This window comes from Bidens hawaiensis, unplaced genomic scaffold (assembly GCF_021521415.1).
Source record: "Bidens hawaiensis isolate Kalapana, Puna unplaced genomic scaffold, B.hawaiensis_p1.1 tig00001412_1, whole genome shotgun sequence".
NCBI classification, from domain to species: Eukaryota; Viridiplantae; Streptophyta; class Magnoliopsida; order Asterales; family Asteraceae; genus Bidens; species Bidens hawaiensis.
This window is the reverse complement of record NW_027491079.1, coordinates 2127751-2152545: the sequence shown is the minus strand read 5'-3', so window position 1 is coordinate 2152545 and position 24795 is coordinate 2127751. Positions and strand designations below refer to the sequence as shown.

The window sequence follows — 24795 nt, the reverse complement described above, 5'->3', positions numbered from 1 at the left end:
TGCAGGCAGGCCAATGCTGCGCACGAACTAATTAACTAGGTAAGTTAAATGTCACGTGTAATAAAGTAAAACTAAAATTATTCTTTTTATTTTTGGTTGCACAAATGAATTAATTAAATAACGTGGAAACAAAAAGAATTTAACTTGGACAACAATAATCAACTCATAATTCTTAACCAATCTTTGATTCCTGGACAAATATCTCTTTATGGTTGCAACTTTTTCTGACCATATTTTCTCCCTTGATATGGGAGTGAAGATTGTATTCCTGTAAGCCTGAACTGCAAATTGGTTGCTTTTTATCTATTATTATAACAATAATAATAAATTTGTTTTAAAAGTAAAACGATTATAATAAAAAATTTAAAACAATCAGCACGGAGTCCGTTGCAACTGCAAAAATGGGTGAAGCTAGATTCGCTGGTATTCCGTTGTACATGTGAAATTCTGTTAAAGAACTATCTGTAATGACCACAAAATTAAGTGTGGTATAAGTTGTATGTGATTACAATTCACCCTAATCGATCTAAACCCTTTAAATATTATTCAAATTTAATTTTAAACTTGTATCAAAACTAAACTCAATAGAAAATTGATGGAGTGAACCACATTGAACACGTCAAATTATTAAATTTGTATATACAAATGAGGCTATAAATTATATTTTCTCTCTTATTTTCAATTAATTACTTTTTTTCTTTCCTTCACTCACAACCATTTTAAAAAAATATAAAAAAATTAAATGGGTGAACAGTACATTTTCAAATATACAGAAAAATTACTGTATTTTCTTCCTCTTTCACTTACGTTTTAAACCACTCCTAATATTTTAAAAACCTACCTCACAAATTTAATAAAAAGAATGTGAATTCTCTAAGTTGCGGTCATTTTTGCCAAAAGGCGGGACCCAGGACTGCACCAAATAGCATCAAACATTTTGATACTTACAAGGCATCTTCCATATTTGTTAACATATCTAAAGAGATAGGTATGACAGTCGCACCTTTTGCCCCCATATATATATATATATATATATATATATATATATATATATAGGCAAAGTATAAAATAAAAACTCACTTGAGTTATGAAAACCTTATGTAACATCGTTTTTTTTATATATGTAATATATGTTGTAACATTTAATACAAAACATCGAAATATCAAAAAAAAATGTTTTACTATTTTTTAATATTTTTTTACTAATTTTTATATATGTTTTTAGGAGAGAAAAAAATTATATTTATATTTATATTTTTTATTCACTTTAATTGTGAACCACAAGATTTAAACTTTAAGTAAAAACATATGGTTGAGAATGAGTTTCTAAAGTTTTCACAACTCAAATGGGTTTTCATTTTAACCTTATATATATATATTAAAAAACAAAAAAACTATATATATTTTGAAAACAAAATATACCAAATATATGAACAGATAAATTTCTTGAAAACCAATGAAAATAATATGCAAAAAAACTTTCAAATATTCAAAAAGATTTTATTGTACCACAAATATATATGTGTTTAAAAATAAAAGTATATACAATAACTTTCCGAACCGACGTATTCATTCTTTCAACCGTACCGACGCCCTCATTCTTGCAATCCGAACGCCATGTTCATTCTTGCAACCCGAGCCAACGTCCTCATTCTTGCAACCCCAACCGCCGTCCTCATTCTTGTAACCTGAACCGACTGCTTTGCAACCCAAACCATAGAAATCACCTAATAAAAATAACGTTACATTAATAAATGAAGCTTAAAATATATGCAAGTATGCCCGATAATAAAATGAACGCGTTCGTGTTCGTTTATGTCCGTTCGTTATCAATAAAAATGCATATTCACGATTGTAAATGAAAAAAACATAAATGAGTTAAACAGTTTGTGCCCGTTTATGGTTGTGCAATGTTAAGGTACTATATATATATATAAACGTAACAAGTCAATGCACAATTACCAAACTCATAAGAGAACATATTATATTAATGTATTATACTATGAACTATGGTATATACTTGCTAAGTTACTAGTAAAATCTAGATAGGGATAATCTTTTAAACTAACCAATCGATTTGCAGGAACCCTATCAGTCTATGAATTTTGTTATTCTCCAAACGTTTCGATGAAATTTGATTCATCAACTGTGCAATAAAAAGTATGCCCAAACAAGCTCAATACATCAATGAATCAAATCAACTTGAATTACTATAGAAGAATAATTAATAATGATAAAATTGGACAAAACGGTATCATATCATACCGATGCAGTTGTGCGAGTGGAACCCCTTATATTCTTGTCTTGTTCTTGACCCAACTACAGTCGATAAAGCTACGAAGCGCGTGCCTGATGAAACAAAACACTTGTAACAAAATCTTATTTTTTTGCTAGAAATTAATATTAAAAAGTATATAATTCATAATGTAACAAAAATCAGAAGAAAAATACTTACAATTTAGAGACTACTTTTGAAAAAAATAAAAATGATCTGCTATGTCGATTGCATTTTTTATATCTGCAAAAGGAGTTAGTATGAGGAATATAAAATGGAAACAAAAAAAAAAATAAAATAAAATAAACGTATCAAGTTCAAAGATAGTTTGATAAGCATACTGATCAATATAAGTTTTGAAAATGGTAATGTCATTGGCATAAATAGATCATGAAGCACCGCTCAATTCTTAGTAATCAAGTAATCCAACTCAGCAGCTATAACTAACCTGTTTACAAGTTACAAATCATGTATTAATAGCAGCCTCGATAATGATGACTTGTACTAATCCAGTACGGTGTACGGTTGTTGAATACCTTGTTATGCCTTTACAAAGTCAACCTCAAGCTTACAAAATAGAAAGAGCCACAATCTTTCCATTGAGCAATACATTGTTATGTATCAAGGAGAATAACCGTCACACACTAACTTAACAGCGGAACATTCCGGGATACGACATAATTTGTATTATAACCCAAAGACACTAAAATAAATATAAAGTGTCAATACCTAACTTATTTATTCAACAAATTACACAAGAGTTTCACAAATTAAAATCATCCAAAACCATTACATTAAGCTAAAACAAATAAATTGTTCTTTACTTTAATTAACCTAAGGTCCAACTACGTCTTACATCTTCAATCATCCCAAATAGCTACATGCAATTTGTGTAAATATATCATCATCATCATCATCATCATCATCATCATCGTACTCAGTATATCCCACCAATAGCAATGCTATGGTAGGGTCTGTGTAAATATATATATTATCAAAATAAAGTTGAGCAAGTAATCACAATTTGAGATTTATATAATAATAAAAATGACAATTCCGTACGATAATGTGTCTTACAACAACTAGCATAACATAAATAAAAGTGTCTTTTCAACATGCAACTAGATTCGGACATGTTTACTCCGACGGAGTATGATCATACGATGAGGATGAGGATGAGGATGAGATACCAACCAACCATAAAAATTGTAAAAACATAGTCATTTAGCAATTAGCAACTAATCAAGCTATATCACAACTACGCAAACAGTGAAATTGTGTTTGAGTATATACTTGTATAATAAACAAATAATAAAGTTATGTATGCATCCCAAAATATCAAATAGTAAAAAGGGGAGTATGATTACTCACCTTTGAGAATAAGTGCGCTAACACGACAATAAGAATAAAATAAGCGAGGTAATTGATCCAACATGAAACAACCTATAAATTTAATATGTGAAAATATCATTAAAACCGAGAAGGATCCAACTGGAATAATATTAGTATTCATTACGGTTCTCAAGTTATGACAAAAACAAGATTTAAGCAAGTGTTTATACGCACTGAGTTTGAAAAGCGATTCAAGACAGGGTTTGAGTCCAGCTGCTTTAAAATATGAAAACAAGCAAAAAACTTAACCGGAGCGAAAGCCAAATTTCATCAGAATTTAATGTGATTGAAAATCCGAATTTTAATGTTTAAGAATCCTAAACGGGTAAAACCGCAATTGACTAGCAAAACCCCTTCAATCAGTAAAATTGATAGAGGGATTTTGTTAGTTAGTAAAAAATACACAACTTTCATGAAGACAACTTACCAAAAAGTGAACGGATTACAAAATATGCAAGACCTTGACTTGTAAAAGTTTAACCGACTATAATCTTCAAATTAAGCTTCAAGAACATGAGGTGAGGGTGAAAAAGGATGGGGTAACCGTTTTGAAGAAGCTAAAAGTCGTTTATATAGGCTTAATTTGGCTTAAGAATTCGCCATTATTGTGTATTAATGTAAGAGTTAGGTTATAATAGGAAGTATACTATTTGTAGAAAGGATAAGAAGTAATCTTGTCTATTGATTTTGAATATGGAGGGTTGAGATTAGTTTAGGGGAAAATTAAGTGTGAAAGAAGGGGATGGCATAAAAGGAATAACACATTTGTTGACTTTCTCTCTCAACATGCAAGGCACATGCCAAATTCCCTCATCATTTTAAAACGTCAATAACTTTTTTTTACGACATTTTTATTGAAAAGCAAATACACCATAATAACGAGTGTTTTTTTATCTTTTATATGAGTACCATATTGTAATATAAAAATTAAAAAAATTAGTGGTTTTTTTTTACAAATTGTGTTTTACAAAATTGTGTTATACAATAGTATTTTTCATTGTGCTTTTTTTACCATTGTGTTTTTTATATTGTGTCATACAATTGTGTTTTTATTGTGTTTTTATCATTGTGTTTTTTTATAGTGTATTTTTCCATTGAGTTTTTCATAGTGTTTTCCATTGTGTTTTTTTCGGACTTTTCCTGCGAGGTGGTGGCGGTGGGTGACGGTTGTGGTGGCGGTGGGCAATGGAGTGGTGGTGGTTGTAGGAGATGAGTGAAGATGTAATTGGGTTTTATGTAAGTGGGTTTTTGAAATTAATTTAAGTGGGTTTTGAGATTAAAGTAAGTGAGTTTTGATATTAAAGTGTTAGACTAAAATACCCTCCTTCCTAGCCTTTTTAGGAAAATCAAACTTCTTATTTGAACCTAACCCTTAATTGTATAATATAGTCAAAAATGGAAGAAATCAAGAAATTAACAAAATTAAATTTATTCTTGTTCCTAACTCTACAAAATCAAGGGAATATGCTTTGTCGTGATGCCAAGGCATATTCCAGTTGTTCTAAATGGAAGATAAACGAAATCAGGTTACCAAAATAAGTGAAATCGTCCAAACGAAAATAAATGATTTTTAAATGTACAGATGCGCTGGTCAGGCGGCCTGATCAGCGAGAGCTAGACCCTTTCGTGGCGTGGCGGAGAAGAACTTCCGAGATTTTGATAAACACCAAAATACGTGAAATGGAATTTGGAACTTCGTTAAATACATAAATTAATAATTCTTAACGTAAACCCACATAAAAATATAATAAAATGAAATCAAATCTTTAAACGGGTCGGGGTTTCAGATTTGAAAAATAGCGGATGTTACAATAACTACATTAATATGTAATATGTCTGAGTTTAATTGTCAATTTCCAAAAAAAAAAATTACGTAAAATAAGCAAAGTGATTATATAATTCAATTCTATGCTTATTACGAATCATAAAAGCCCTAGCTGAAAACTGATTGTATGTTTCAAGACATCTTTAATAAGCAAAAACACAAATTAATCCTAACTCTATTATTACAGCAACAAAGATAACAAAATCATCTCTCAATCTCAAACTAAATCTATGCATATACAAGACTAGCTTATGTACCCGTGTGCAACACGGGTTAGAATGAATAAATTTATTCAAACGACGACATTATATGAAATACAAAAAATGTGTTAAACTGTTTGTATAATTATGTATTATACGGTATATTAAATTACATATTGAGACTAAACGTTTCTCCTTACCAAACCAGTCGGAGATAAACACTATAAATAAACATACAAGATACAACAAGATCCTTAAAGAATAAATACATACACATAATGGAACAATCTAAACAAGGGTGTAAAGTATAACATTAAGTATGTTTGATATCCCCCTTCAAGCGAGACGGTGGTGGTCCGATGTGGAGGCGATCCCGAAAAAACTCAAACTGATGACGCGGGAGACTCTTCGTGAAGATGTCAGCCACCTGGAGCTTGGTTGGAACGAACTTGGTGTGGAGTTTACTAGAAGCAACAAGTTCGCGAATAAAGTGATAATCTAACTCACTATGTTTAGCACGTTTATGTGAAACCGGGTTTTGTGAGAGAAACAAAGCGCTTTTGTTGTCCCATAACAGAGTTGGACGGGTGGAAGGAAGAGCATGGAGCTCTTTAAGTAAGTGTGTTATCTATATTATTTCGGCAGCAATATTCGCCATTGCTCGATATTCGGACTCACGGCTAGAACGCGACACGGTGGGTTGTTTCTTGGCACTCCAAGAAACAATGTTTCCACCTAGGAAAATCGAATCTCCGTATGTCGACCTTCTTGCTCTAAACAGCGAGCCCAGTCTGCATCAGAGTAGCCAAGAATGGTAGTCGATTTCGGTCGCGAAAAATTGATACCAAATGACATTGTGCCTTTTATGTACCGAAGAACTCTTTTAACACTTTGGAAGTGATCAACCGTTGGGGCTTGTAAGTACTGTAGAGCTCCAACGATAGAGCGATAATGTGTGGGATCTGCGAACGGCTTACCAGTAGTAATAAATGATGTATTTGAAGCAAGAGGTGTGTGGACGAGTTTGGAATGAATAAGGGCAACACGCTTAAGAATGTCATGAGCGTATTTGGACTGGCTAACAAACAATCCATTTGTAGTATATGTGACTTCGAGGCCAAGAAAGTAATTCAGTTTGCCTAAGTCTTTTATAGCAAACTCATTATGCAGCTTGGTGATAAATGAGCGCATGATGTGTTCTTGATTTCCAATTAAAATCAAGTCATCGACATAGACGAGAAGATATATGATGCATGTGTCTCGTTTAAAAACAAATAATGAGGGGTCCGCAAGACTACATGTGAAGCCATTTGCAACAAGAAACGAACTTAGACGATAGAACCATGCCCGTGGGGCTTGTTTAAGACCGTATAGGGCTTTGTTGAGATGACAAACATAATCTGGATATTTAGGATTCTCAAACCCTGGCGGTTGTTCCATATACACAAGTTCGGTTAGGTTTCCATGCAGGAAAGCATTGTTTACATCAAGTTGGTGAAATGGCCAGTTATTGATAACCGCCAATGACAATACAGTCCAAACCATGGTAGCTTTTATAACTGGACTAAACGTGTGGGAATAATCCAGGCCCGGGATTTGGCTATAACCTTGAGCAAGTAGACGGGCTTTATATCTCTCGATAGACCCATCCGTGTGATATTTAGTGCGAAACAGCCATTTGGAACCGACCACATTGTGATGTTTGGGTCTAGGAACTAATGTCCAGGTTTGATTAGCATTCAAGGCATTCATTTCTTTGTACGTGGCGTCTAACCATTTCGGGTTTTTGGCGGCCGTTTTAAATCCTTTTGGGTCAGCAGATGCAAATAAAGCCGCAGACAGGTTATGCTTATGCGTATGGGCTAAAGCAGCCCTATGCTTTAGCTTAAAAATCCCAGCTTTGGCACGGGTCACCATATGGTGTCTGGTCGGTTCAGTTTGAGTCGCGCTGGTAGTTGACATCGGTTCGGTTAGAAGAGTTTGGGTTATGGGTGCAGCAGCCATATCATTGTTATCATATGTCGTTTGTGAGGATGTTGCATGTGGGATGTCTACAGAAGTAGCAACAATGGGAATCTGGATGTGGGCCTCATCACAAAGGTCACAAGCAATAGGTTTGGGAGGATTTGTGATGGGTGAAGGTACTGTAGCAGTAGGTGTTTGAGTTTGAGTTGGTGTATCATTATCATCTAAAAATTTTGTCACAAGCATGGATAGTTGAATTTGAGTGTTTGTATCGGCAAAGGGAAAATTCGTCTCATCAAACCGAGCATGGCGAGTGACAAAGGTTCGAGACGTTGTTGGATCAAGACAACGATAACCTTTATATTGTGTGCAATAGCCCATAAAAATGCATGCTATACTTCGTGGAGCGAGTTTATGATCTGCGTAATCTCGTAAATATGGATACACCCGGCAAGCAAATGGACGAAAATTAGCATAAGTTGGAGCCCGATTGAATAATATTTCAAATGGTGTTTTATTCTGTAAAATTGGTATTGGTAACCTGTTTATAATATAAACTGTCGTGCTAAACGCATGGACCCAATATGCCGGTGGGACATGACCATTGAATAGCATGGCGAGACCAGTTTCCACAATGTGTCTATGTTTACGTTCGGCTCTCCCGTTTTGTTGCGGAGTATACGGACATGAGATTCGGTGAAATGTTCCATTATCATCAAGTAATTTCCGGACATTATGATTTAAAAATTCTGATCCGCCATCACTTTGGAAGACTTTTATCTTGCATGCAAATTGTGTCTGAACGAATTGCATAAATATTTTAAAAACCTCATAAAACCCGGACTTTGTTTTAAGTGGATAAAACCACGTGAACCTGGAAAAAGTATCAATAAAGGTTACGTAATAGCGATAAGCATCAACCGAGCATACCGGTGAAGGTCCCAGTAAGTCACAGTGTATTAAATCTAACGGGTTTGAAGCCCGTTTCTCATTTAACTCAAATGGTAACCGATGAGCTTTCGCTAATTGACAAGATGAACACATAATAGGTTTCGGTAAAATTGAAGTAACCGACAAATGTCCCAATTTATTCAAAAGTAAAATAGAGTCAAAGGACACATGTCCTAAACGAGAATGCCAAAGTTCAAATGAAGCTTTCAACTTATTTTGAGAAGTAGCCACAAAAGCTTGTGGGTTATTTTGAAGGACATAAAGTCCTCGTTCACACCTTCCTTGAGCTAGAACTTGCTTCGTTGTTCGATCCCGAATATAAAAATATGGTTGTGAAAATAAGACATCCATCCAATTATCAGTTGTCAATTTGCTAATAGATAGGAGATTTCTGGTGAGCTTTGGAATAACCAAAACGCCCCGTAGATGAATGTTATTATTGATATGTGTGTGACCAGTGTGTGTAATTGGAAGAGCATTACCATCTCCAAAAAAATTACCCTTATATGGAGCCGGTTGAGTGACAGTTTTTTTGTTTGGGTTCATGTGATCCGTAGCACCGGAATCAACACACCAGTCTGGTCCCGTGTTGAAAACATTACACTGGGCATGAAAAGCTTTAGCTAAATCCGAGTCCGAATCAGGAGCATGAGTGGCATAAGTTGCAAGTTGAGGGCATGCATTGGCAAAATGACGCTCTTTTCAACATAATTGACAGTGAGGAGGACGACGACCACGCCCTCTACCACCACGATAAGATTGACCGCCACGGCCCCGAGTGGCGTTTGAGTGTCTATGCTGGGCATTAAAGGCAACAGGCGATGTAGAAGACCCATGAAGAGACCGAAGGAACAGTTCATGTCCTTTGGCCTGGGCAATGAGATCACAAAAGTCTGGCGCTGGACGTGGGCCCTCTCTTTCTTCATCTCTCACATACACACATACATATATATATATATATATATATATATATATATTGGGGGCGCCCAAGGGGCATTAGACCATAGTGAGGCGGGCTTCGATGCCCCGTTTTCTATAAGGCGATGACGTGGCGTTGACGTGGCATGTTGGAGGGGCTTCGGTGCCCCCCACCATAGCGGATAGCCTAAGGGTGCCATGACACAAATCAAGCGCCTCAACAATCCTTTTATTTGCTAAACCAAACATAAAGTCAATATAGTCACTTGGTAATTCAAAAACATATAGTGAGTAAAAAAATAGAACTGCATAAAACGTATAATCCATATAGTCAGTTGGCAAAATGTTTCATTCTGTATTATGGAAATTTCGACCCGTTTAGTTATGAATGGATTAATTCAAGTTATTTTTTATCAAGTTATTAAAAAAAAATAATAATATTTGATATTTATGCTTTTGAAATGAAACTTTAGACAATTTTTTATAGAAAGTAAATTAAATTTTGGAGAACAACCCGGCCCCCAAAGTATGTTAAAATTTTCACATTTTCAAAGTAGTTTAATTAGTTAATGAGCAAAGATTATTTAAGATCGGTTTTATATAATCACCTTTAGTAGCTATATCTAGATTAAAACACGTCATTATTAATAAGTTTCGAAATAGGCGGGTTGGGTTGACTTGCAATCACTGTTTTCTAGTTATTTTATTTACAAAATAAATAGCGCATCATTTTGAGTCTTGTTAAAAATAAAATTTAACTTATTTAATATTTTAACCCATTTTAGATAAAAGCAATATTTAGAAACTGGACCATATTGGCCGTCCAATCGGCAAATAAATCAAAAAAAATAAAAACTGGTCGTTTGTTCACAAACCAGCTTTCAAACAGCAAAACGAACCGGAAAAAACCAGTTGGAATAACATTAAATATTTTTAAAACCAAGTAACTATACACAATAGTTCACGCACCCCCTAATAATAATGATAAGTTTGATGCACTTCCTTATCTTTTATAAATATTGGCTTCATTCTTGATTTCTCATTGAAGTAATGCGACATGAGATATAGTTTATTTCGAACCTTGAAGTGCCAGGTGGCATAAAGATGGTATAATTTAGTGTCAAGTGGCACAATCATGTTTTTGTTTATTATATTAAGGGCGGGTTTTCGTTGTTTTCTTTTTCTTTTTTTTCAGCAGCATCAGAATATGCATTATTCGTATTAATGACTGTAAGAAGATAACTATTTAGATGGAATTAAAACAAATATGTTTGGTAAATTTTTATTTTTCAAATTTATATTCAAGTTGATAAAATTAATAATAATGAAATACCATTTGAAATGTTGACAACGGACTTGTAGATGCATAACTGAAACATTAAAACAAATAAGTACAATCTTATATGTTAGTTGTAATATAAAATAAATACATATCCCATAAACTAAACTATAAGCATGTAAACGAATGCATTATAATATTTTGTATAAATCCTGTTAGAAACATCGGTCTCCGAATTAATAAGGTGAGCATTTTATATTTTAGACATCGCCTTATTATTTAATAATAGAAATGCATTTATATAAAGGAATCATATGAATGGTAGAAGAAGGAATACATTTAGTTTTGTATAAGGAAGGTTTTAATTTCTTTATTTTAAATTTAAGTTGAAATATTTATGAACAAAAGCTTCAAAGATAAAGTGCCAAATGGCAAAATATTAGGCCAATTAAAGGTAATGTGGTTCAATCACATTTTTGTTTATTATAATAGTGGATTGCAACAAAAACAAACCTATAGGTATTGAATTCAGTAATTTATCATAACAAATAACTTAGTTCTACTTTTTAATTGATGAGTGGTAAATTAAGTTTGGGAACCAGGGTTTGATTTGCTTACCCGCAGCTAGAGGTGTGCAAATAAACCGGTTAAGCGAACCGGCCTGAAAACTGAAACGAAACCGAACCGGTTTGAAACCGATTATTTGTAATTTTCTCCATCAAAACCGGTTCCAAACTGATTAACCGAACCGAAACCGGCCAAAAGCGGGCAAAAACCGCTCAAAACCCAAACCGAAACCCGTACCATGGTAAGAAACCGGTTTCAACCCGAACCGAAATCGATCATAAACCGGTTTTGACTTTTGTCAACCAAACCAAACCGGTTTTGAGTTTTAATCCGGTTTGTGCACCTCTGCCAGCAGCTGCGAACGAATAATTTTGGTTGATATCATGAGTATTGTTTTGAGTTCCGTTTCCTAACATGTTATGCGTTCATTATGTACTAACTACTGACCACAAGGATTTATCCTTATTTTTACTCAAATATGAATTTTGATGAAGTACATAGCTTGCATGTATTTTTCATTATTTGTTTTTTTGAACGACTAAATTATTTGCAAACTACATGGTTTAAACCTATGACTACATGGCTTACATGTATAGGTTTAGAAATTAGAACATACAATAGGTACAATGCTTATTTAGTCACAAGAATTCGTTAAAAGAAAATTAAAACTCATGTCAACTAGCTTGTCAATACCTTGCTAATCAATTAATGCATGGAAATAGGTAACTCGTAAATTTTGAACTTCGAGAGGTTACAGTAAAAAAACAGTTGAAGTCGGATTATAATATGAGATCTTTACTAGAGGAGATCATATGCTTACCACTTCATCGCCTTTTAATGTTTAGGTGCGATTAGAATGATATTAATCCATAAGCTGAAAAGTTAATATGTTATATTCTTTGTGGCTCACCGTTTGCTGTTCATGCCCCTCAGTTTTGCGAATTAGAAGTCTCTTTCTCAAGACGGTCCATGGTTAGTTTTAGCTAAATGATTTTTGAAGTTATTGTTAAATTTGTTTTTGACTTTGTGGTAGTATTTGACAAAGACCAGTTTGTTGTTAACTACAGAAAGTATAGAAGATATGTTCTAAATAAAAAAAGTCAGTAGGTTTAACTAACATATTAAACTGGATCTAAATCATCCTTTTTAACAACTTTTGTTTGTTCAAATTAAATAGTAACACTTTTAAAAAGCTGCTTTGTCATGCATGTTGCAACTGTGAAAAAGTTGCTTACAACATTTTACTTTATATACAATTTATATAATCAAGCTATCTAGATCAAACACCTAAACCTCTAAAATGCATCATTTTTGTAGAAAAAAATATGTATTTTGGTACTTCTAAGTTCAACATAAAAAGGTATACAATACTTTGAAATCAAAAAGTTACGTATACATTGAAAAAACTTTTAATAATCCAATAAAATAGGGATATACTAAAAATTAATATCTGATTTTTTTAAAAAAAATATTATTTATAATTATGAAACAATTTTATAGTAAAAAATAAACGGGTCATGGGTCTCATCAAACCCAGATAGTTTTTAAACGAGGTATAACATTTCATTAATTTGTGAAACCCTTTAATCATCAAACCATAAGTTTTCCTTATAATAAATAAAATTAAAATACAAAAAAAATATATAAATGTTAGAAACGTAAAATATAAAACAAACCCTAATTTAATTTCTCAATATGGATTTAGTTACATTAGTGATTCTTTTTTCTTTTAAGTTTAACTTAAATGAAAAGTTTCGCAAAATAATATCTAAATTATAACAAATGAACATAAACGAATAAATATAAAAATTAGATAGATAATCCATTCAACGTTTTATTAAAAAATCAACATAACCCAACATCAATAATCAAAATAGGTTCAAATATATTATTAACTTCTTACAATAAATAAACTAAAATAAAAAAAAATACATTCACAAAATTAGAAACGAAAATTTTAGAAATAAAAATTTTAAATAACCCCTGTAATTGCTTTTAAATAATACCCATGATCAAAACTATATATATTTCTCTCTCATAATCCAACTAATTATATCACACTCGCACCACGAATTAACTGGCTGCTATTTCCCCCAAAACGTTTACCAAATCGAGTTATATACAACAACTATCACGAATCCAATAAAATCCCATGCATAGCAAAAGCTTTAGTTGGGTCCAGGAACAATGGAGTGTAGACACACCATACGACTCTATCCCATAGAATAGAGAGCATGTTTCCAGGGAGCACCACTCCAAACATGATATATGGACAAGAAAGGCCTGCCAGACAAAAAAGAGTGCAAAATATATGTCATGAATCTAAGTGACAAAAACGATACCTGCATGCAGTGTACTAGTGATAGAAGATTAGTAACTACCAACTACTGAAGACATGACACTAAAGTATAATAGTAACGGATAAAACATACAAAGAAAAACGACACTTGAAAGCAAACATGCAAAAGCTACCTGCAGTCTAGGAAAAGCTATTTCCTAAAAAAAAAACTAGGAAAACGCCTAAAGATCCATAGCCCTAATCCTATATTTTCAAGAAGTCATATCCCATACCATTTTCAGAAAGAGGTGAAAGCCTAGCAAATCATATGCCTAATCCGCTATCCCAAGTTAGTTAAGGTCTACCTCCACCTCTCTTCCCCTCCACAAAGAGGGTTTCTACAGATCTAAGTGGCACTATTGTTGATTTCATCTTCACATGACCAAACCGCTTCAATCTCCCCTCCCTAATCTTATCTGAAAAACTAGTGACCCCTAATCTTTCCCTTATAACCTCATTTCTTATCTGGTCCATTCTTGTGTGCCCACACATCTACCGGATCGAGTTATATGTTGTTATAAATCAGTTATTCAATATAATATATAAAAGCATGTGACGGAATAATTCTTATAATAAAAAGAACTTATATTGTCAAGAAAATAAGACGTGTAGTTCTTGTAGTTGATTTCTCTGTAAAGGATGATCACATGCAGCTCTTGTAGTTGATTTCTCTGTAAAGGAAGATCGGGCAAATCTTCTTCAGTAAAGCATAGTAGGAGGCCAAGGATGGTATATTCGTATATCGTGACCCTATATATTTTAAACTTAACCTGTCTGTCAAAACGTACGGTGGATGATCCTGAATCTAAAAAAGAAAATAAAAAAACATTCACGTGGGAATGTGTGATGATTAAAGATAATGTTAATTATTTTGAATTTAATTTTTATATTCTCTCTAATTATTTTGATTACACTATATATATACCCCAACACAAAGGTGCTGTTTGTTTTTTAAGAGGTAAAATGTCTACAGTCTGCGGACCACATCTGCAGAAATCTGTAGCAGAAGAGGTGGACCAAACCTCTGCACTCCGCAAGAAAAAGACTGTTTGTTTTTTAACGTCTGCAAACTTCTAAAATAAACAGAAATTTAACTAAACAATTTTTTCCAAGAACCAATATTCCAGTGTTATAGAACCAAATAATTTCCAGAAACTCCAATACAAATAATATACAAAACATGTTTCAAGTATACAAAAGAAGTTTCAAAGTACAACAACAAATGTATATATGTTTAAAAATAACATACGTTTCAAGTAATATGCAATAACTTCCCGAACCGATGTCTTCACTATTACAACCCAAACCGACGTCTTCGTACTTGCAACCCGAACTGACGTAGTCATACTTGCAACCCAAACCGACGTCTTTATTTTTGAAGCCCGAATCGATCTTTATTCTTGCAACCCGAACTTTAGTAACCGCCTAGCAAAGCGTAATATTACATTAATATAACAAACTAACAAACAATAAACACGTTAATGTATATGACAAAAAGAAACCCAAAACATTCAATATCTAAAGATCTTCATAGACAAAAAGCATTCAACAACATTTCTATTAAAACATATAAATCAATTCCAAGTAACAAGCAACAAGCAACAAGATCTTCGTTAGACCTGAACTTTCTACAAAGTGTTTTTAACTAAAAACTAATTATAATCGAACAATTATGCAAAATTATAATTGAACTAAAAACTAACAAGAATTCAACAAATCAATATTTACAAATTTTTTTCAACTAAAAACCTAATAAGAACCTAATTGAACAAATCAATTAACAAGAATTCAATTAACAAAAGCCTAATAACCTAATTGAACAAACCAATTAACAACAATCAAACCTAAACATAAACAATTTTTCAAGGTACAAATAAAACCTAAACACAAACAATTTTCAAGGCATAACTCAAGCATAAACACAAACATATTTCCAATGCACAAATCAAACCTAAACATAAACAAAATGGATCAAAAAGTAAAACTAAAATGAAACGGGTCAAAAATCAAGAATCAAGAATCAATCGTCATGGGTTTCACTTTAATACACTAATGTCACTTATGACTCGAGCCATTATTAACCAAGTAATTGAAAATTAATCAAGAGAAAATCAAGAATCAAGATTGTAATCTAAAGAAGATCACTTTAATCAAGATTGTAACAAAATATAAAACCTTAACAAACCAAAGAGGAGAAGAGAGAGTCCGACGACGGTTTGCTGGAAAGAGAGAGGCTAACGGAGGCAGGGGGCGGAGGTGAGCGGCGGCGGCGGCTGGAGATGGCCGGAGATGGAGGGGGCAGGTGGCAGCGGCGCACCGGAGGTGGAGGGGCAGGTGACGGCGGCGCACCAAAGGTGGAGGGGGCAGGTGGCGGCGGCTCACCGGAGGTGGGGAGGCAGTGGGTGATGGGATGGAATGAAAGAGGGCTAGGGTTTGAAAGACCTGATGAAATGAAGGGGATGAAAGAATGGAGAAGATGTTACAAGATTTGAGAAGTGGGTGGTCCATGCCTGCGTGAAAAAGAGGGCACGCAGACCTTTTTTAATGAAATGTCTTCTAAAAATCAAACAGTCTTCAAGCCTAAAGTCTGCGCGTGGTCTGCGCGGCGCAGACATAAGAGGTCAGGAAGATCTTCTGACAAAAAACAAACACCACCTAAAAGTCCATGCTCACCTCTTTTCCTAACTTACTTTCTTGTACCACATCCACTGTCGTCTATGATAAACCTCAGCAGCCCAAGATTGTTGGAACAAACCTTAAAAATGTCCGTAGCTACCAGGAAATCCAAATACCTACCGTCTTTTTCCGGTCAGTCTCCTTTATTATTTTCAGGGTCCTGGTTTTCATACACCCTTTGTGAAAAAAAAATATTAACGGTCGTTTCAAGTAAAATGCGGTTTACAGCATAAAGGGTGTATGAAAAAAAGACCCCTTCCATTATCTTCAGAACTGAATATTTGTGACTGCCTCTGAATCTTTTGTTGTTTCCAGGAATCTTGAAGGTATTACTATTTGTCATCGTTGCTGCAAAGTTTTCATCATGGGTTTATGAAGCAGCTGTCCCGCCACCTCCAAAAACGTGTGGATCTCCTGGTGGCCCCCCGATTACATCACCAAGGATACAGCTTCAAGATGGACGACATATAGCCTATGTAGAATCTGGTGTCCCAAAGGATGTAGCCAAATCTAAATTAATATATGTCCATTGCTTCGACTGTAGCAAGTACCTTAATCCTTTTGCTGCAGCCTCACTGGTATGGGTTTCTTTCCCGTCATTCCTTTGCATTTTAAAGCGCCAAAATCAAATCCCAAATCGATAATATAAGAACACGAAACAGTATCTGGATAGCTCCCTAACACTTTTATTATAACGAAGAAAGTATAACTCAAAAAACTTGATTACAACACATACATATATAACCATGAGTACCATGATTCGGTATAAACCCATATGAAAATTTATTATCTTTGATAAGGCGTAATTTTTACAGGAAGTAGTTGAAGAACTAGGAGTGTACATCGTTGCAATAGATCGGCCTGGTTATGGAGAGAGCGACCCAAACCCTAAGCAAACTGTGAAAAGCTTAGCATTAGACATCGAGGAGTTTGCTGATAAATTAAACTTGGGACCAAAATTCTATGTGTCTGGATTCTCTATGGGTGGACAAGTTATATGGTCTTGTCTTAAGTATATCCCTCATAGGTTTGTTTTAAATGTTGATAGTCCTATAAGTTTTAAAGCATCTTTACACTAGTTTTTGGTATGCTTAATTATAAGATGTGTTAAACAGACTCGCGGGAGCGGTTCTTATTTCTCCCGCCGTTAATTACTGGTGGCACAACCTACCTTCAAACTTAACCAACGAAGCATACTCCAGGCTACTTCAACAAGACAAATGGTCTTTACGTGTCGCACATTATCTACCATGGCTGACCTATTGGTGGAACACTCAAACATGGTTTCCTGCTTTTTCGATTATAAGTGGAAACCCTGCTATCATATCTTCAGCAGATATAGAAATTGCTTCAAAGCTATTTTCTACCATGGATCAAAATTTGGTAGTAGCTCTCTCTTTAACTAAAAAGGAGAATATATCTAATTTATACGTATCTTTACCCATAGTCTCCATCTTGCACCAAATCCAGTTTGTCCAAGAAAGCTATATAGAAAATTAAAAGTACATTTGAGTCACATACATGTCTGAGTGAAATAATAAAATTTCTTTTAAATTTTAACTTTTTAATTTGGCCAAAAGTGATTATTTGATTTTGTTATAGTTGGATAGCCAACAAATGGTGTACCGTTTAGTTTGGTAGTCGGCCAAAACACATGATTATATATAAGAGAAGATAAAACATATTATATATATATATTAAAATAAGGTGTCCACAACACAGTTGCAATATCATTTTGAAGTATGTGTATGCGCATAAATCGATAGGGTTTGAAATCAAAACTTGAATTACAAAGAGAGATACAAGCCATATATATAACAAGATCCTACAAAAATACATTGTTAAATTTGACTCCTTAAGTTACATATCCCATTATAAACGCATCAATATACATATTTGTGTTTGTATAACTATATGCTTATGCTACAATTTTTTTTTGTTAATGGAAAAATTGATGACATCACAGGTAATACAACAAGGAGAGTTCGACTCTCTCCATCGTGACCTGAATATTGGGTTTGGAAAATGGGAATTTGATCCACTCGATCTTGAAAACCCATTTCCAAACAATGATGGATCTGTTCATTTATGGATGGGTGATGAAGACTTGATTGTGCCTGCCACATTGCAAAGATATATATCTCAACAACTTGGATGGATCAATTATCATGAAGTCACCAGTGAAGGACACACATATGCATTTAAGGATGGGATGGGCAATACTATTCTTAAAGAGATTTTATACAAAAAGAATTTTTCTTGCAATGGTGTTGACCTGAAAGATTAAGGGTATGTTTGGCAAAACTAGCCGGTAGCTGGAAGCTGGTGACTGGTGGCCGGAAGCTGGTAGTTGGAAGCTGTAGCTGGTAGCTGGAAGCTGTAGTTTTTAGATATATTTAAGTGTTTGGCAGAGTAACTGGATCTTTTAATAAATGTATAAAAAGACCAAAATGGGCATAATAAAAAACAATAATATTAAATATACTTATTTTGGAAGGTTATTTAAGTAATTAAAATACTAAAAGCTTGTAGCTCTTTCTAAACGCTACTAGTTGTTGCTTTAAGCTTTAAGCTTTTTCTCATGACCTAAAAGCTTCAAGCTCCTTCCAACCAACAAGGCTTTTAATTGAGTATGAGCTTTTTCTTAGAAGCTTGAAGCTTGAAGCCCCTAAAAGCTCCTTGCCAAACATACCCTAAAACGAGGCTATTGGATATCATAACTGTTTGTTTCCGAAGTTTATGGTGCATTGTATTCATATCTCAATAAGAATTAGGAAGTTGTCATCTTTAAAAATTTTGAATGCAACTTAAATTGCGTAATCAAGTTTTATCATATTCTTCTCACAAAACTGAGTTTTTTTAAAAGTTGCTATATAAGGACATGGCATAAGACCGACAAAAATTTTTTTTTGAACTGCCATCGAATCCTTCAAATGAGCCACCGGCTAAATTCAATTTATTAGGATACACTCATCCTTCGATCTGGGACAAACCCTCACCTAAGCCCAACGCCCGAAGGCACGAAAATGCGATGAGATAAAACTCATTTATCAGTTCAAGGATCCAACTAGTGAAAGCCCCGTAATTGCCTAGTCTCTCATTATCATCCTAGTGCATCTGAAACTAAATGCTGTGGGCAGGAATCAACCCGAGTCACATGGAATACCAAGTCTCTTCCTTACCACTCCACCACTAGCTCATTGGCATAAGACCGACAAGTTAACTATGCCACCTGCGTGATATGGTGAAAGATGGATTTTTTATTTTATTTTTTTTAATAAAGGGATAAAAAGACATAACTTAATGGTTTCTAAGAGAAAGAAAAAATTCTTTCAGTTTCTAGGTGATCCGTCATTTAAAACGAAAAAACCTAAAATGTTTGCAGTTAAGATCAGCACTTGTCTTATGAGTTGGACAATTATCTTATGTTCCGCCATTTCAAATGACAGAGCAGCTATAGTATAAACCTAACATGTTTACTTTTTTATTATTATATGATTGTTCCGCCATTTAAAATGGTGCATGTAGAATAAGATAACTAGTTTTATATCCATCCTAGTCAGGGTATCGCAATGAAATTATACAAAACATATACACACACGGACACAAATTATGTCTTTTTATGGTGTGCTACTTCATGTTTCACCACAACGTTTGTAAAGACAGATTGTAACAACCTTTATAAAGATGCGGGGTGAGGAACAAGATTCATAGAAAAGAAAAAAAAACGTACGAGTATATTTTTTTTAACGTCAACTTTCATTAAAAAGTAACACAACTAGCAAGACGTTAGAGACTTAAAGAAGCAAACAACTAAAACAAAAAATTAGACCAATCCTTCCAAGACGTAAACCTAAACGCGGACCTATTTTTAATCCAAACAAAACCACTTTATTTTCTCCCCGACCTCGGTAACCGTAAACTCTTTACTGGAGAAAATGGCCTCCTTTTTCGTTTTCCAAAATACACCAACATGCCTTCATAATCACCCCTTACAAGACTTTTTTCTTCTAACTATCTAATGGGACCGAGCTGTGCACGTTTAGAAGATTGTGAACCGAGAAGGCGAAGATTGGTGGTATCCTACACCACGAGCTGATTGTATTCCAGACCATATTGGCAAGATAACACGACGTTAGGTGAAAGGAGTTTTCTGGGCCGGAATCACATAACCCTCAGTTAACCATATTCACCCTGACCGAACGAAACATGAGGGCCTCCCTTGTCGCTAGCCTATCCATCTCCTCTTTCCATGTGAATATATTGATTTTCTTAGGCACCCACGACATCACGAAGGGAGCAGCCGGGAAGTACGTGCTATACAACGCCTTCTTCATAGAGGAACACCCTGAATTTACCCGAAGAATTGTTGGGCCATATCCATTCATCTTTATTATTGGATAAGATCACCTGAGAAAGAAGGTTACTCAAATCATCAAGTTCCTCAACTTCGATGCTATTCAAGTTTCTCCGTTTCGAATTCCATTTCCAAGATTGGTGATGCATATCGAAAACCTCGGAGACCAGTCTGTTCTTCCTCCTTTCATTATGAAATCGATTTGGAAAAGCCTTTTTAAGTGGCTGAGGCACCAGCCAAGCATCAATCTGGAAATGAGTATTCCTGTCATTACCAATTTTACACTTGAATAAATTTGACAATTTCAGGTTGGAGATTGCTAGAGAGTTTTCTAGATTTGCAATAGTGGACCAGATGCCCGACAGTCTCCTGACGTGAGGCAAAATAGGCCAAGATCGATTGGACTCGTGGATAGCAACATTAACCTTTCTCCGAAGAGCATCTTGTTCAGTTTTAAACCACCACCACCATTTAGTAAGAAGCGCAATATTGGCGTCTTAAGACGGTAAGCCCGAGCCCGCCCGCTTCAATTGGTGTAATGATTTTGCTCAAGCTAACCCAACAAATCTGATTTGTTATTTAAGTCACTCCCCCAAAATATGTTCCATGACCGACTTCAAGAGAGTAAGTTGACCCCCTACCTATTAGAGTAGCATATTCTCATTTATTTTGATTGTATTGTATAATATATTTGCTATTCTTAGAATCCTAGATTTATGGCTTAATCATTGCATATATATTGAAAGATTGGGAATGAGATCCGCAGACAGTTTTTACCATCTATCATGGTATCAAGAGCCTTTCTTCCTTCCTAAACCTAGCCGCCACCCACCACCATCTCACGGCTGCCCTCTTTCATCATCCTCACTCCTCTAGTTTCATCACCTCTCTCTTAACATGGCTGCACCACACCCTGCTCTCACGTTACAAACATATGAAACTTCATTCCCATTACCCTTGAACTTGAAAATGGCCAATACACTACGTGGGTCGAATTATTCACCGTCCAGTATACCATTTTTCAAGTCCTTGACCACATCATCAAACCAACAGTAGCCACCGTCGGAGCCGACAAAGACAAAGAAAAACAAGCATACGAAAAAAACAAAGAAATGCAAGCGTACGGGTCGGTCTCGTGGGAAAGATTAGACACTGTGGTTAAACAATGACTTTATACCACTATATCTAATGATTTGCTCAGGACAGTTATTAAACCAAAGGCTAGAGCCATGGAAACATGGGAAACCATTGCCCATATTTTCCAAGATAACATGGCTCAACGTGCTTTAGACTTAAAGAACAAACTCACAAATACAAAGCTCGAAAATTTCCCAAACTGATCCGCTTATTGCCAAGAACTCAAGTTATTGTCGGATCAACTAGAAAATGTAAACGCCCTGATCTCATATCCGGATTTGGTTTCAAAACTCATAGATGGGCTAGCACATAACGCCTAGACAATGAAGAAGCCTTCCACCGGGACAACCTCGACTCAAATATGTTCACGATAGGATCCAATTAGAGACTCGGTTCAAATTAAAATGAGTTTGGTTTACGTTTAAATAAAGAATAAGAAATGTGTTTGAAAACAATTTCTAGTAATGGAATTTCTCATTCAACACCATTTATTTAACTTTTTACTGTTTTGATATAAAGGACAGTCGCGAAGTTATATATGAGCTATCTTAGGTGCATATATGGCATATGTATCACCTGCATTTAACACATTAGTATCTACAAAATAATTACAAATTTGGTACAAAAAGAGTAACATCTCGGGCTTTTCGTATTTGTATTCGTTTATATTTAAACCGATTCGATGATATAATTCAGATCCTTATTATTAATAAAATCATGTATTTATAAGTATTCATGAAGGTATTTTCATTTCATACCCGTTGTGTTGTTTAAACTTGCCATTTCTTACTTAAAAACTCTTAAAATATTGAAAATTGACATTTTATGAAGCTCAATGACTAAAATTGCAAAATGGAAATCTTCCACCCCTTGACCATGCAACGCCGCGCGACCAAGGAGGTGAGGATGGTCGTGTGGCATGGCCATAGACCTGTACCAGATTATTTTGTTTATTTTACTTCCTAGTTCGCTTGTAGTGTAAAATCGGTTATTTTTGGACCAAATCACTTGTTTTAAGCCCCAAGATAACTAATCCAGACTAGGTACATGTCCACATTCAATAACCCTTTCATCAAGAACGAATTTTGATGAGTTTCTAGTTGATTTAGTCATTAAAACGATATTCGGTTACTTAAACGAGCTTTTTAACCAAAATTAACTTATGCTTGGCTATTCTCTATAAACAAGGCATAAATTATCCGCCAAACTCTTCACTAAACCCTAATAGTTATCTCTAAGCCGTCACCCTCCTTTCACCATGAAGTTCTCCTTCGTTTTTGCTATAATACTCAAAGATACAAGCCTTGGTGTTTGACTATGCCATAATACCAACCTTTGACTTTGTTTTTCTATCTATTCATACACATTCCAGGTAATTTGTTTACTGAAAATGGTCTATTATTATTCCTTAGTCAATAACCCTTAATCAATTTCTGAGATTGAGGGGAATTGACGGGTCAATTGGATTCTAACCCGTTTAAGGGCACATTGGTCAAAAACTTTTGACAATCAATTTCTAAAACTTCTGGTTGGAACCGACTTTTGGTCCAGAAGACTTTTATTTTTGTTTCGAGATTTTAAGGCTACTGTCCAAAACCCGACTTCTAACTCATTGTTCGAACTCTGGTCAGTACCAGCTCGCTTAAATGTTAATTATCTCATAACCTGAGTTCTAGACATCCGTTTGGATCGATTCCAATGGCTATTCTCGGTTTTAATCATAGTTTGTCATCTCTAAGTTTCAGGTTCATTCAGTTTATCTCAGTTAGCACGTTAAAGGACGGTTCGTTCGTTTAAACATGTTTTTATTCTTATTTCTCGCAGACTCGCCTAAGCAATAATGTGAGATATCATTCCCCTTTTACTTTACTATTTTCAAATGTTTTGGGGAAATGCGTAACTAATTCATATTTTTATGTCATATATATACACAAACTCGCAAACGTAAATATTGTGTGTATTTCCATTAAATGCTAATTGCAACTTGTTTAAATGTTTATTTTACTGCATTAGGAGAGGTCCATTATAATCATATTAAAGTATGATCATATGCCGTCTTAGTAGAGAAAGCCCGTTCGCATGGTGATGCCCGACCGACAATCACATTTATATGCTAGTCTTTGTAGCCAAAGCCCGTTCGCATAACGATTGTCAACCGACAATCACATTTGTATGCTAGTCATAGTAGCCAATGCCCAATTCGCAAGACAACGGTCAACTAACACATTATTTGCTCACGGTTTGATTAAATTATTACTCACATTATTTTGTTTGCGTATTTATCATTTATTATTTATTATATATATTATTATTAGTGTCGAAACTGGTGATCACCTCACTCAAAATGTGTTGTTGACAAATCTTTGTTTATTTTCTATGCATATGCAGATTATCAATTGATTTGAAGCTAAGGTGAATAACGCATAGAAAGACCTTAAACAATAACATAAATAATATTTGCTCTATTTTATCTTAGTGTTGGAATTATTAATTATTTTGGATTATATTTGTCATGTTTGGAACTTGTGCACCTATTTGAAATTGAAATAAATAAATTAATTAAATAGATATTATCATATTTCATATTGTATGATAGTACCTTGTGAGCTATGAACCACGGTTCGCACCCGGCATTTTCGCCTTAGGTTGGGGTGTGACAAAAAGCGTTACGGCTCAACCCATCACCGCCATCCCCACAATAACAATTATCAAATTATCAACAAATAAACCTTCATTCAGCCCGATAGATTTCTCAACTTGATCGAATAAATGCTCAAAAGCAAGGTTGCAAAAGTCGCTAGGCGGACCCTAGACGGCCGACTGGGGAGTTGCGTGTACTCGGAAATGGTGAATATAAAGAAAATTAATTTTTGGATATTAAATATATATCAAATATCATAAGTGTGATAATATTT

General features: G+C 34.5%; 1 protein-coding gene across 1 annotated transcript; it reads left to right on the top strand.

Moving 5' to 3' along the window:
* The first annotated feature begins 16472 nt into the window (after positions 1-16472).
* On the top strand, positions 16473-18673 carry LOC143575051 (uncharacterized). The gene is made up of 5 exons (XM_077059515.1): positions 16473-16518; positions 16702-16964; positions 17202-17413; positions 17502-17769; positions 18353-18673. The coding sequence occupies exons 1-5, from the start codon at positions 16473-16475 to the stop codon at positions 18671-18673; spliced, it is 1110 nt and encodes a 369-aa protein (XP_076915630.1).
* Positions 18674-24795: the final 6122 nt, after the last annotated feature.